At 54.2% G+C, this 14,354-nt stretch overlaps 1 protein-coding gene across 1 annotated transcript in view; it reads left to right on the forward strand.

The window, feature by feature from the left end:
- HS3ST4 (heparan sulfate-glucosamine 3-sulfotransferase 4) overlaps positions 1-11,869 on the forward strand; it is a 60,985-nt gene extending 49,116 nt beyond the window's left edge. The window contains 2 exon segments of the mRNA XM_086622355.1: positions 11,232-11,811; positions 11,813-11,869. Of these exon segments, the coding sequence (XP_086478481.1) occupies positions 11,232-11,811; positions 11,813-11,869 (637 nt within the window).
- Positions 11,870-14,354: the final 2,485 nt, after the last annotated feature.

The raw sequence follows: 14,354 nt of genomic DNA on the forward strand, positions 1-14,354 counted from the left end.
GAGCTGTCTGCTGGAAGCGCTGACAACCCTTTCTGCTGCTGCAAGCTGCCTCCTGAGCCGTTCCCAGGCTCCCTCCGTGCTGCAGACCCGGTGCTTGCTCTGTTCCCATGCCCCTTCCCCTTGCAGCGGGGCAGGTGTGACTCACACCGGTGGCATGAGCAGAACCTGCGATGTTGAACGCTGTTCCCACAGCAAAGATTCTCTGTGTAGGGAAGGTCAGGTGCAGTGCAGGCTGCTCCTGCTGCTCTAAGCCGTACTGAGAGGCAGAACAAGATGAAACCCCTTTTGTTTTGTAAAGTGCTATTTCATTGATTTCTGCGGAACGCCCTCCAACTCAGTCGTGGTGCCCCTCCGGTGTCACCCCCGAGAGGGGAGCACGTGGCTGTGTGCAGTTTGGGGATGGGGGGAAGCCCAGATTTGCTGTTATCTGGAGCTGCAGCAGCATTCTGACAGTTCCCGAGATGGATGTTAAATCACTTCTGCGAGGGAGAGTGAAGGGATGTCGCTCGGGCTCGGAGAGGAAGCTCTGCGGTACCGATTGCACTGACTGTGTGATCCGAGTCAGAATGAGAGTCATAAATCTTGATTATTCTCTGTCTCAGCTGATTTGAACCAAATGCCTTGGACAGGGATATAGTTCACATCTTGCTGAAAACTGCAAAAAAAACTGATTAAATGTACAAACTGATATAAATAGCACTCTATCTGTGTTAATGCCCAAACTGTCACTGCTTGGGGAGAGGATCCTGTGTGGACGGGGCTCTGTCCCAGCCCAGAACAGCTTCCTGGGTATTTTCAGAGGCGTCTTTCTCACCACAGTCATTTATTTTGGTACTTTGTTCCTGTGATGCTGGCTGCTATTATGATGCTGTCAATTACAGATGGTATCTCTGATTCTGATTGCACTTTGCTTACAATTAAGCATCCTATAGAAAAATGGAAATGCTTGGTCATTAACATAAAGTAATAATAAGGTAAACCATTCAATTATGGAGGGGAAAGAACATTTTGAATAATAAGGATATTGTATGCCTAAAAGACATTCAGATGCCAGTGTATTACCATTTTTGCATACATAATAAATGAACTTAAACCCCAAAATAATCGACAGAAGCAGATAATAAATAGCTGTGCCCTCAGCAACAGCCTGGTTGCCATTGCTTCCTCCAGGGGCAGAAGAGCAGCTCCTGGATGGGAATGGAGGAGCCTCCCATCCGCAGTCCTTGGCAGTCACTTTGGAGGATGCCTTGGCCACTGTGGGCTTGTCTGATGCTGGGACTGAGGTGCTGCTGTGTCACCTCTCAATGGCTTGAGGGTGCCCTGGGGACTTGGACTGATGCAGCCACCTTGCCTCTAGTGCCAAGTGGGGCAGAGGCAGAGAGGAGGGCTGGGGTGGTGGGGTTTGCTGCCTGGCAGTGGGGCCCTGCCCAGGGCATGTGCTGGGCTCCGGGGGCTGGATGCAAATGCTGCCCCGTGTATGGGCTAAAAGTGAGACTGTTGTGGGAAGATCTGGGCACTTGCTGTCTCTGCGGGGGGGATTTGAGGCTGGCTGTGTGACCCCAGCATCCCCGAGGGCCGGTCACCTCCCAGCAGGAGCCTTCCTCAGCCCCATCCTCCTCCTCCTCACCTGCCCCCGCCTTTAGCCTCTGCCCGCGCTGACCCGCCTCGCCCACCGCTGCAGATCAAACTCGGAATTGCGGGGCCGGAGCCGTGGAAGGGCCGTTCCTCGGCTCCGCTGGCACCGGCCCCTTGGTGCCGAGCCTCTCTGCCTGGGGGGGCCCCCGGCTGCGGCCGTGCCGGGGCTCAGCGCGGCGGCTGGACAATTACTTTTGTTATTCACCCTATTCTGCAGATATCGCTCCTCTGTTGTCCTTCCGTAACGATTTCCCCGCGTTTCAGCTGCTGATGGCTCGCCCATTACTCTGGCTGCGTTAGGATGACATCCAGATACGTCTGAAGAGTGGAATTTATTTACTGTTTTTCCCTGAAAAGCTTTTAGCATGATACAACAGCGGTGCTTTCACTTAAGCAGCCATTATTGTCAGGATTTTTTTTTCCTGATAGAAGTAACTTTTCCAGCAGATGAAAAAGGACTCCTGACGATGTATAGCTCCACACTACTACATTTTAATATTCTATTTTCATGGCCTTCCTTCTCAGGAAGGGCCCATCTTTGGAAAACAGGGGTGGTTTGAACTGCCCAGTTGAGTCAGGTCAGTATCTGAAGTGGACTGGGCTGTGCATATGGCACGTTCTTCCTCAGTTCTATCTCTTCCATATCAAACTGGCTTTTCCAGGAGCCTTAGCCTGCAATATTGATATTATTCACAGTCTCAAAAGAGACTCGTGCCAGCTGTGTTCAGGGCAGGAGGATGCAGCCAGCTGTGCTGGGGCTTGTCCTGCCGCCACATGTGCAAGGCGAGATCCCACCTCAGGAATAGGTCTTCCCAAGCAAGTGGGAAGGGAGGGTCTGTGATGGCCTGCTGCCAGCAAAGTGCACTGGATCTAGTGTTTTGGAGAGGATTTTCTGTTGGAGCATTGGCACATGCATCGCCAGAGGCTGGAGGTGCAGGTGACACCCTTGGCTTGACCGCATCTTCTGAGCGGGTGGGGGAACAGGAGTGAGGAGGAGCAGGAGCATCTCCAGAGGACCTGCCAAGCTGCCCATGACTGAGACACTGGTACTGGGGCACCCCACGTTTTCCATAGCTATTTTATAGTTATTTACTCAATATATAGCTGTTCTTTTCTGCTGCATTTTGCCCCTAAAATGTCTGAACCTCTTTTGCAAGGCCAAGCCTCTGTCAAGTGTGGGGCTCACTGTGGTTACACACAGTCGTCAGGGTAGACATGCTCCTGGCTGGGTCGACTGCCTGCTTCCTCAGCCTTAGGATTTACGAGTCATGGATGTCCAGGGCTTTTCCCTTTCTCCGATGACAGTGGAAAATGAATAAGCAAGCACTCGAGGGACTTGTACCTGTGCGTTGAAGGGAAACCTGGACTTGGAACAGACTACCTCAACTTGAATGTCCTTGGTCAAAGGAGGCAGGACTCTGTCAGCAGGTCCCTGTTCCAGCATGTGTGAGAGGCCAGGCACTCAGACTGGTGCTGCTTCTCTATAACTGTGATTAATATAGTAATTAAATCTGGTAGACGACACTGAGATCTTCCCAGTGAATAACATCGCAGTGCTGCTGTAGGGAATGGTAGTGAGGCATAGTCAAAACAATTTTGACTGCAGCGGGGTTAGAAATATGCATTTCCAGCCTTTTTTACAACCTGTTTCATGGCTGAGTGCTGACCAACAATAAATCTTACACTAAAATTGGAGAGATCAGGCCAAATTTATCCCTGGTAAAACGATGTCAGGCTGAACATGCTTCTCCATCCACAGGACTGAGATTGCTTTGCACAGGCAAAGCCGAGTGGTGCCGGGGGCTGTGTTTGTGAGCCACCCGAGACGGTGTGTGCCAGCACAGCCGTGCTGAGCGCTTCCAGCCATGCCAGGAGCTCGCTGGGGGCTGTTTCTAGGTGAGCTGCTGGGCCAGGCTGGGCAGCTTGGGAGCTGGCACACCCCTGCGCATTCACCATGGCTGCTGGTGAGGAAGGTGGTGGTTGAGGGCACCCCCCATTAGGAAGCCAGTGAAATCATAGCAGCACTGTCTAATCTGAGACTGTCCAATTTGTGTGTGAGCTGTGCAGTCATGCGGGTGAGGGATTTCTACACAAGGCAACAGCCATATCCCAGAGGTGATCCACTTGAGGAAAGAACAGAAGAAAGCAAGATTTAGCATTAAGATCATAATTTCAGATTGCATTGTGTAAGCATCAACAATCTCTATACATGCAAGTCTGTGGGGAACACAGTGCTGTAATAGCTATCCAAGCCAGCCTGAACAGAGAGGGTTATTTTTAATTGCAACTGAATGGATCTAACCTTGTGAAGTCTGTTCACAAAGCATCGCTGGATTAATACAGGTTCCGTAGTTGCTTCTGCTAAAAGACTTTAATGGATCAGCTTAGTTCTCTGCTCCATGATTATAGCATTCTTACCCGCCTATCATGCATGAGCCAGATGGTCCCGGTGAAATCAGAGCATATTTATATTTTTGTCTGCTACTCAGCCAGCTGCCCGCTGATTTTGTTGCACAGTGGTAGGAGAGGAGCCTTCCTGGGTGAAGTTCACCCACCCCTTTCCCTAGCCTTAGTATCTCCCCCAGCTCCTAAAACGCATCGGAGGAATCGTGGAAGGGTTCTCTCCCCGGGGCTGCCTGGGGGCCTTGCCCAGCTGGCTGCGGAGGGCAGCCTCGCTCCCGAGGCAGCAGCGCAGCACTGGTCTTGGCATGGATTCAGCCGCTTCCCAGTGCACAGAGGGATGTTTTCAGTTCTATTGGCGATGAGAGCCATTAAGAAGGTACAAGTACTAAAGAGATCCTGAGCGATGCCTATAAAACCTCTGAATCCCTGACAGAATCAATAGCGGGCTCTCAGGAGAAACTTCTTATCCAGGGCAACTTGAGCACATGCCGATGAGCTGTTAAAGATTTTGCATTTTGTGGAGACACAGAATCCCTTTCGTTGCAATTGTTGGACTCTAGACTGGGAGAGATGATGAAAAATCACATTAGAAATAGACTGTACTCCAAAGGCATTTTCCTCAGCATCTGGGAGAGTGGCTTGAAGGATGCTCACGGGTGGCATCCTTCCTCCAGGCATGTGCCCAGCCGGTGCTGGCAGTGCCCTGCAAGCCTGGGCTGCCGCTGTGGAGCCCTGTCCTGGGGCGTTTGTTGCAACGAGAGACGCAGACCTCTGCAGTCACGTCTGTGAGGAGAGCGGAGGTGGAGGAGCTGGAGAGGGAGGGAGTAGGGGAGCCTGCCCCATGAAATGGAGGTCCTAGGACGCAGCCAAGCCTCCATGGGGTCCCGAGCTGCTTCACCAGCTCTGGATGGCCGGGGCAGGGGGGCCCACTGGGGCTGCCGCCGGACTCGAGCCCAGTGCCCCTGCGTGCATTTGCCCCCCCCTCCCTGGGTAACTTCGCTAAGGACATGATTCCCATTTCGGCATTTCGGTTGCCGCAGCAACTTGACGCCCGCCGGTGGCTCGGCAGGATGCTCGTTGGCACCCGCGTTGCCATGGCAATGCCGCGCCTGCCTCCGGGCGCGGGGGCACGGTCGGGTCCCGCTCCACGGCCCCGAAGGTGGTGTCTGGACTGCGGAGCTCGGCAGGGAGGTGGGGGGCACGGAGAGGGGCAGCGTCCCTGTGATCTCAGACGGCCCCTCTGGAGGGTTTCGCGTGGGCACTGAGCGGCTTTGCACATCTGGGACGCAGGAAAGCTGCTGGTGGTGGAGAGGGAAACCGCCGGTCCTGGGCAGCGCTCGGCGCTGGGCACCGTCCCGCAGGAGCGGAGCCCGCGTCACGCACGGCGAGGCTGGCGCAGGCCCTTCTCCCGCAGCCGCAGAGTCACGGCAGCTTCCAAATGGCGAAACCGTTTCCGTGAGTCTCCCGGGGCAGATTTGTTTCGCTTTAGCCCCGGTCTGAACTGGCACCCGCTTTTCCGAAAGCGCTTTACAATTTGCGTTTAATGTTTTTTAACAGACATGTGCGAACTGTTTGAATTGGAGCAGTATGAATCTATTAGGCAGCGACAGATGCAAGTTTTGTGTCTCTTATTAGAAGGGATTGGATTCTGAGGTTTAGTGATGTGCAAAGGATTGGACTTTGGAGAGATTAAAATTATTTTCAGCGTTAAGCACAATATTTCTAAGCTAATGCACTCAGTCTTGAATATAGATTCACAGACCAAAAAGATTATAAAACATTAAACCTATGTAAATTCAGCTGTAAATTTATGTTTGAACAAATTCAACAAGAGATTTGACTTGGGGGCTTACAGCAAATAGGTTCTGCTTTTAATGCATATTGCAGTCTTCAGTTGCAATGCCGTTCTCCCCTTGAAAGTCCCACGCCTGCTGAATTACTGGCAGGTCACAGTTGACAGCTCAAGCAATTATACTGGAATGTGTTAATAATAAAAAGGAAAACGACTTCATGTTTGTCTTTTCAGAAGACAAAAGCAGGTGTTTGCTCCACACTGAGGAGCAGCAGAGATGAGCTCCACGGGCAGGTGACACTTGCAGCACTTGGCCATCGCCTCTTTGGGACAGCAATCGTGCAAATCTGTGTCCTCCTCTGTGGTTCTCCAAGCCCCGGGAGTTGCTGTGAACTTTTTTCTCTTGTTGAGAACATGAAAATACAGTTAACAAAGACTCTTTTGAGTGGGTTTGCAGGAAACCTGCAGCATTGTGAACAAGCTGCCTACACAGAGATAAATGACAGCTGTGACTGAAGGAATAAACAAGATAATCTGGATTTAAATAACCACAAGGGGATTTTGGCAACATGCAAATTCACAAATTTATAAAATGTATCCTTTGAAAATAAAGAGCTTGTCTGAAGCCAGCAGTTAAGAACAATCACTACACCACATTTTCCCAATGAGGGCTTATCGCTGGCCTTTGCCACAAACTGGGGGAGCCCGGGGCCAGATGTCCTGCCTGGCACCGCACAGCAGCTGTGACCGCTCTTGTGCCCAGAGCAAAAAGCTTGAGAAGCGATGGCAGCAGGGCCCCCGTCTGCCTGGGGAGCTGCAGGAGCACTGGGGGTGCTGGGGGCACGCAGGGTGGCCGGGACCTCCTCAGCCTCCAGGCTGTAGCACTGGGGAATGAGTAGGAAAGGAGAGAAACATGAAAAGCCCAAACAAGCACCCAGTAACACACGTTTGATCCTCTGCTGGGATGACCAGGGAATTCCTGGATCCAAGCCCAGGAACAGCAATAAAAGTTTCATTTTGACATTGCACAGTGCAGGGATGCTGCTACCAGCCAGTGAGAAGGAACAACGCCCATCCCCGTGATGAAGAAGTCATTAATGCCATATGGCAGTGAAGCTCCTTCCAGGGGGAAGGGGCTTGTTGTCGTTGCCCCTGTTTTTCAGGTGGGTAGTGATGAAGGCAGAGGAGGGGCGGGAGCTGAGCAGAGTCCCGTGGCAAAGCCAAGAGTAGACGTGTCCCACTCCAGTGCTTCATCTCCTGGGCCGCTCTGCGGAGGTGCCAGCAATGTGGCCATGCCTGGCATGGAAAGGGAAACAAATGCTGCAAGAAAAGCCAAAGCGTGTCCACGAGGCTAGGCAGTCCTCTCCGGGAGCAAAGCCCCAGCACAGCACGACACAGCTCTGCAGCAGCCACTGGAGAAGAGTGATCCAGAGCATCGTATCCCACCTGAGTGCACAGAGTGGTCAGCGTTCTGTCAGCACGTGCAATTAGGGCAGAGCCCATGGCAGCAGCTCCGTGAAGGTTACCTGCTCCGAGGAGTATTCCTGCCGTGCCAAAGACTTGGCTGCTCCAGGTTTAACACCTTGTTATTCTCAGCAACAGGAGTCAGTGGTGCCATGCTTTATTCTCTGCTGCACACTTGGCAGCAGCTACGGGGTACAGCAGGACGCGTGCAGGACGCGCTGGCTCTGGGGGCTGCCGGGCTGGAGCCTCCCCCCCAGCTGCCTCTGCAGGGTGGGAGCTCGGCGAGGCGGTCCGTGTGCCTGCCCAGGAAAGGCAGCACCGAGAAAGTAACTGAAACGAGGCAGGGTTGGGGAAAAAGCATTTCTGCACGTGCATCCCAGAGCTGCAGTAGTCCCAGTGCTCTGCAGGGCCAGGGGTGTCTCCAGGACACACTGCAGCTCCTAACGTTATCCTTAAAACTGTACAGCAGAAGCTGAGTCTGCTTTTCCTCTGTTTTTCCTTGATCGCCGCTTCCCTGCTGTCTCTCCTCGGTGCCAGCCTATGTACCGTTTGTCTTTATTGTGCACGGAATTAAGCGCAGTCCTTAAATGTGGCAACACTTTCAGATTATTAGCTCTGCAATTTCTTGGCTCCTGTTTATTGTGATAACATCGTCTGAAGGGGCCGTTGTAATTAATACTTTGTTCGTGCTTCTTTTATAAACCCCTGGTGTGTTTGTTTTATACTTGAACATCAGTCACTACAACTTGCTCTCAGTGCATTGTCTGAAGCGTCCCCATCGAGGAGAAAAGGCTCAGAGGACTGGGGATGTTTTTCTTAAAAGCTTATTGAAACCATAACTTAAAGTAAAAACTAAGTAAGCATCATATTAAAGGCAAGACAATTGTCTTGCCCTGACCCTAGAGCGGAGGGGACCAAGATCCTTGTTTACAGAACTGTCAGTGAAGGGGCCATTGCCATGGCATGGAGGGGCAGGGACTCTGCTCCGGGCTGTCACCCAGCCCTGCCTGTGGTGGGACGGGCCGGAGTGGCAGCGTGGGTGAGGGAGAGCAGCAGTACTTCCTCTGAATTCTGAGTAATTCTCATCTCTTAAAGCATCGCCATCTAAAACCCCACAAATCGCAGACACAATCCATAATACAAAGCAAACGAAGGCTTGTGCAAGCACCGGGTCCTTGGGAACCTGCCCAACTGTCCCAGGGGCTGCGGGCGGCTCGCAGTGCCGGGGAGATGCTGCTTGGGAGAGCAGGAGCAAATGCAGCACCAATACCTCCAGTAACACCCTCTGGTCTGACTGCACATCCAGAGCATCAGCACAAGGGGCAGGGGCCCAGCCCCCACCTGCTCTGAGCTTTCAGTTTGAGTCAGCTGGGAGAGAGACCAGGTACAAGGATGTTTTACAAAAAAACAGTAAGCTAGTGGCTGTGGCTAGACCAGTTCGCACCACAGCTGAGGTGCTAGGGAGCAGCGAGGGGTGTTAGGGAACCCTGGGAGCTCCCCGCAGCCCCTGCTGCCCCGAGCTCTTTGCTCCAGAGCAGACATGCTGGTGCAGGCGGCGCTCCAGCTCACCCCGGGCTGGGTCTCTGCTGTGCGATGCAGAGGGTCAGAGCTGACGACAGCAGTGGTCCCCTCGAGCCCTGTTGTCTGGGAGCCCATCGCTCGTGGTCCAGCAGAGCTTTTAGCATCTCATAATCACCACATTTTGACATTTGACAGCCTGCTGCTGCCGCCAGGGTGTCTGACTGGGAGCAGCGTGCACCAGCCAGTTCTGCCTGTGCCGGGCCCTCCTTCTGCTCAGGCAGTCGCACAGGAAAACTGCATATCCTGTCTGAGACAGCGCAAACAAGTGGGCAGTGCCACGGCACGGGCAGGCCAGCTGAGCACCACTGGGTCATGGTGTTTGGTGCTTGCCTGGCAGCCTGGCACCGTTTGCAAGGTAGAAGGGCTCACACTCTGCTACTTCTGTTATCCAGGCTGCTGCTGTCGCAGCTGATGCCCTCTCCACTCAAAAATCAGAGTCACCTCTTCCCATTCCCCATGGTGCTACATGCCACAGGTTCACTGCCATCCCCTTGGTCCTGTTTGGCCCTCTCAAAGCGCTGATCCAAGTGCCCAGAAGCGGTAACAACCGCTCCAGGTCAGCCTCCCCAGAGCATCACTGCATTATCAGCTCAGGATCAAACATGCCTCTGGCCTGGAGGGGATGCTTCTGGAGAACCTGCTGTGAACTGAGACCTTCAGTATTCCTGTGGAGAGCTCGCCAAGGGAGCATCTGAGCTGGCCCAGCCCTGCTGGGATGGGCACTGCACCCAGACTGAGCCACAGTCCCTGCCCCGAAGAGCTCCTGCTTGAGCTGCGTAATTCCTGAGATGGCTGTTTCCTGGGGCTCAGTGGTTTGACGTCAGCATCACTGCGGTCGCTGGTGCCCAAGGTGCTCTTACGGAACCATTTCCAGCCTATTCACGTTGTTTCCTCACCATATGTTTGTGCTAAAAATAGTCGCAATGTGAAGGGATAATCCTGCAAGGCCCTGCGCCTCCCTGTGCTCCGTGTCTGCTGCAGGAGCCTTGGCCATGCTGCGAGTGCATCCCAGGAGCAGGGACACCGCTCCGCCTCGTGCCTCCCAGGCAGTGGCACCATCAGGCACCGCGTGTCTTCGGGTCATATTAGCCAGCAACAGGTTAAACAAACTACGCTTCGTGTAGGCGTGCCCAGGCACGAGTATTTGAAAGGCTTAAGATAAAAACATGGTTAGAGCAGCCTCACGATGCTGTGCTTGTAGAAGCTTCCAGCGGGTACCTTGCAGGTGCGGGCACTTGTGTGCAGGAGCGCTGCGGCAGGCACAGCCTCGCTGGGTCGGTGCAGAGACCACTGGGAAGGGCGGCGGGGGCTGGCAGCGCTCCCTCCGCGCTGCGCGGGTCCCTGCCGGTGGGCATGTCACGGCTTGCGGGATCCAGCCAGTTTCCCACTCGGGCATCTTTATTGTGGATGACGCAGCGGGTGCCGGAGCAGAGCCCGGTGGAGCAGTGGGCACGGCGGCGGGGCTGGGGCTGCCCGTGGCCGCGGCACATGCAGCAGGTGCTCGTGGCACTGCCCTCCGGCCTCTCCGGCACCGGCGGCTGAGGAGGTGGGAAAGAGGCTGAAAGGCTCTTGCCGGGGCCGCGGTTTAACACCTTCCAGCTTGCCGTGATAATCTTTCACCGGGGCAGCTGCGACAAGCGTTTGCCTCTTCATTTTCTTAGACATAGCCGCTATCTCGCTGCAGTGTCGCTTGACAATACGGTAATACGCTATCCAGGAAAGTCTTGCTACGTGCTAATTTATCCAGTAGGCAAATTCCTTTTGGCTAATAAAAGTGCTTGCGCAGGAAGCTCAAAACCCAGCAGCAATTAATTATTGACAGAGCATGTGAATTAGAGATAAAAGAAAAGTCATTCTTTCTCACACACAAGATAGTAAATAAATTTAATTATTGTACTAGAAGCAAGGGATCTTATTCTGTATTAAGTTTTATTAGCTGAGACATTTAAAAGCATGTCATCATAACAAAAAGGTCTTGTGTAATCCTGACTGCGCCACTCGTACGCGGCTCTGAAGTGAATAGGCTTAATTGAGCAAATGGAAGCAGATGGCACGCTGAACAGACAGGTATTGTGCGGGTTTATTGCCAATTAACTTTTGTCTACATGTGCCTATGGCGAATTGACTGGATAATGGGTTACCCAGGCTGATCTAACACTGCGGGTGCCCACCGTGCCCAGGGTCCCGGAAGAAACAAAGCCAGAAGTGCTTTGGTCCCCCGGCCCGTAGGTGTGGCAGCATCCCCAGCGTCCCTCCTCCTGAACGTCCCACCAACATCTGCCTGGGGCAGGAGGGACACCGAGGTGTCCGCCCGTGCCAGGCCCTCGCTAACCACCCCTCCTCTGGTTCTGCGCAGGAACGTGATGCCCAAGACGCTGGATGGCCAGATCACCATGGAGAAGACCCCCAGCTACTTCGTGACCAACGAGGCCCCCAGGCGCATTCACTCCATGGCCAAGGACACGAAGCTGATCGTGGTGGTGAGAAACCCGGTCACCCGGGCCATCTCGGACTACACGCAGACGCTCTCCAAGAAGCCGGAGATCCCCACCTTCGAGGTGCTGGCCTTCAAGAACCGGACCCTGGGGCTCATCGACGCCTCCTGGAGCGCGATCCGCATCGGGATCTACGCCCTGCACTTGGAGAACTGGCTCCAGTACTTCCCCCTCTCCCAAATCCTTTTTGTCAGTGGCGAGAGGCTCATCACTGACCCGGCCGGGGAAATGGCCAAGGTCCAGGACTTCTTAGGCCTCAAGAGGCTTGTGACAGAGAAACATTTTTATTTTAATAAAACCAAGGGGTTCCCTTGTCTAAAGAAGCCAGAGGACAGCAGTGCTCCCCGGTGCTTGGGCAAGTCCAAGGGTCGAACTCACCCCAAAATAGACCCAGACGTCATCCACAGACTGCGGAAGTTTTACAAACCCTTCAATGTCATGTTTTAACCAAATGACGGGCCAAGATTTCCAGTGGGAGCAGGAAGAAAGTGATAAGTAGAACCATGAAATCAGGAAAATAAGCTCTTTTCTTTTGAGATGCAAATCACCATTAGAGACCCAAAGCTCACTTGAGGCCGGAGGCTCAGCCCTGCGAGCGCAGGACTCGCGCTGTCAGGGCTGCAGCCAAAGCCGCCCCACGTTGCCGGCTCTGAAACCATAGTGGGATGTCACCTCGGGTTGCCCTGGGCTCTCCCCGCGGTGATGCCGAGGGATCGGGGGGCGGTGGGAGGAGAGGGTGGCGCAGGGAGCAGGGATTCCCAGGGTGAGGGGGTGCTTCGTGTCCACCTTTTGCTACTGGTGTCCCCCTCGCAGCCAGGCAGGACCAGCATGTCCCGCTGCGGCTACCTGGGCAGGAGAGTGGTCACAAATCCCAGCAGCATTGAGACAAGCCGCAGATTTGATTTCTCATGCCCTGGCTTTTAGTTTGGCCCAAACAGCAGCATCAGATCGGGTAAGTTCAGGAGACGTGCGTTCCCACGCGCACTGGCATTCGTGTGTGGAAGGAATAAAGCCAGTTATGCTGCAAAGGAGCTATGTACAGAAACTTCATTTGCACCAGACGCTTCAATTGCTCGTTGCACTAAAACTAATATTTACCAAGTGCCACAAAACACCTGGGCCCGATTCTCCTCCAACGGATGGGTACAATGCCGCTGTTGGAAGAGAGTCGTAGCTGCATTAGTGGGATGCTCAGTGGGATCAGAGCCCCCCCTGCTCCTCCGGGAAGCTGTACCGAGGACCGTTCCCGGGTCTCGCTGCCTGACCGGGCTGCTGCGACAGGATGCGGAGCCACGCGTGCCCGGGAAGCACCTCCTGGCAAGGCTGCGCTGTGCCCTGCTCCGCGGTTTGGAGCCAGGCGTTCCTGGGGGCACCGAGGGGGCGGCTGCGGGGCAGAGGCATGGGGGCAGCCCCAGCTGAGGGTCTGGGCAGGGCTGACCGCCGGGTCCCTGGCACGGCCCTTCACTTGCACCTTGAAAATGAGATCCCTGCTGCTCGCTATGGACAGACGGGTTTGCGAAGGGGGGACCAGCCTTCGGCTTTACTTCAGAATTACAAAAACCCAGTTAATTCCTGGGGTGAGCACTGCTCTGCGCTGTCCTGTGGAAGTGACCAAGTCAAGCAAATTTGCAAATCCTGGTGGAAACTGTAGAATAAACCCATTTCCCATCTGGATCGTCCAGCAACACGACGAGAGCTGCACACTGGAACCAGCGGAGAGTGGGAGAGCAGCGCTTTGGCTCAGCGACACTGCTTCTGTCTCCGTTACTGGGAGGACAACAGGAAGGGAGGGGACGAAGGGAGAAACGCATAGCTACCGTGGCTGAAACATTCTCTTCACATGGGTGATCTGCAAGGGCACTCGGATATTGCTGGCTGCTTGCTTTGTTTTAACGAGGGGTGAGATGCCACCGGTGTGGAGCATCACTGGGTGCGAGTCCCCCATCGCCTGTCGGGTGCCGGGTCCCCCCGGCTGTGGGACAGCCCCAGCCACGCAGTGGGATGGCTGTGGGAGGGCCAAGCCTCAGTTGTGATGAAGGTGGCAAGAAATCCCTACTGATCCCAGTAACCAAAGGAAAGTGCTGCTGCGCTGCATAACAAGCTGAACCTGCTCTGGGTTTTGTGGCCTGTCGCGTGGTTTGTTACACCGTGACGTGGTGCTGGTGCCTTGGATTGGGCCAAAAAAGAGCCAAAGTCATTTGGAAAATTTACATGCTGGAGGGGCACCACGAGGTCCCTGCTCACGTCCTGTCAGCTCCTGTTAGCCTGATCCGATTTAAAACCAGCTCCTGATGTAACGCAGTTTTTCACAGACCCGCAAATCCCCAAATTATTACATGAAAAGTGGAAGTATGTAATAGGCATAATTTTGCACTGTTTCTCACGTTATTAAAATGTCAGATCAGCTCCTAAGTGAAAACTGTTGTTACACAATTTGGTGCAAGTTGTTCGATGGACTCAGTTGCAGGACGAGGGGCTCCTCAACGCCCGGTGTCCAGGCTCCTCAGTGGAGAGATATCCAGAAATTTTTCCCTGTTCTTAGTGGCTGCAGCCCCGATGCCATGGCGGGTGAGCGGAGCCTAAGAGTGGAGCCGGTGGGACCGGCACCCCCGGCTGCTGCCAGAGGAGCTCATCTGTGGGGGAGATGCCGTCCCAGATCATGGCATCCCCAGGACCCAGCTGGCTGGTGACCACTCGTGACCGTGGTTGTTACAGCCGCTGGCTGCACCGTGCATCATCTCCACGGCCAAAGCTTGGCCTCTCGCAGCCTCCATCCCCAGCTGAACCAGGAGCAGTTTTTCTCTGAACAATGTCTCCGTGAGCTTGAAAGAGCCCCTGAGACCCCCCTGTCCCCACCCAGCAGGTCTCCCTGCACACCTCAGCCTTGGTCCGCTCTGATCCGAGTGCTGCCCCACGTTTCCTGGGGCAGCTCAGGCCACCTTCTCCCGGGAGGAGCATCTGGCCCCCGACTGCCATCAAACCAC

This window comes from Tauraco erythrolophus, chromosome 17, assembly GCF_009769465.1.
Source record: "Tauraco erythrolophus isolate bTauEry1 chromosome 17, bTauEry1.pri, whole genome shotgun sequence".
Lineage (NCBI taxonomy): Eukaryota > Metazoa > Chordata > Aves > Musophagiformes > Musophagidae > Tauraco > Tauraco erythrolophus.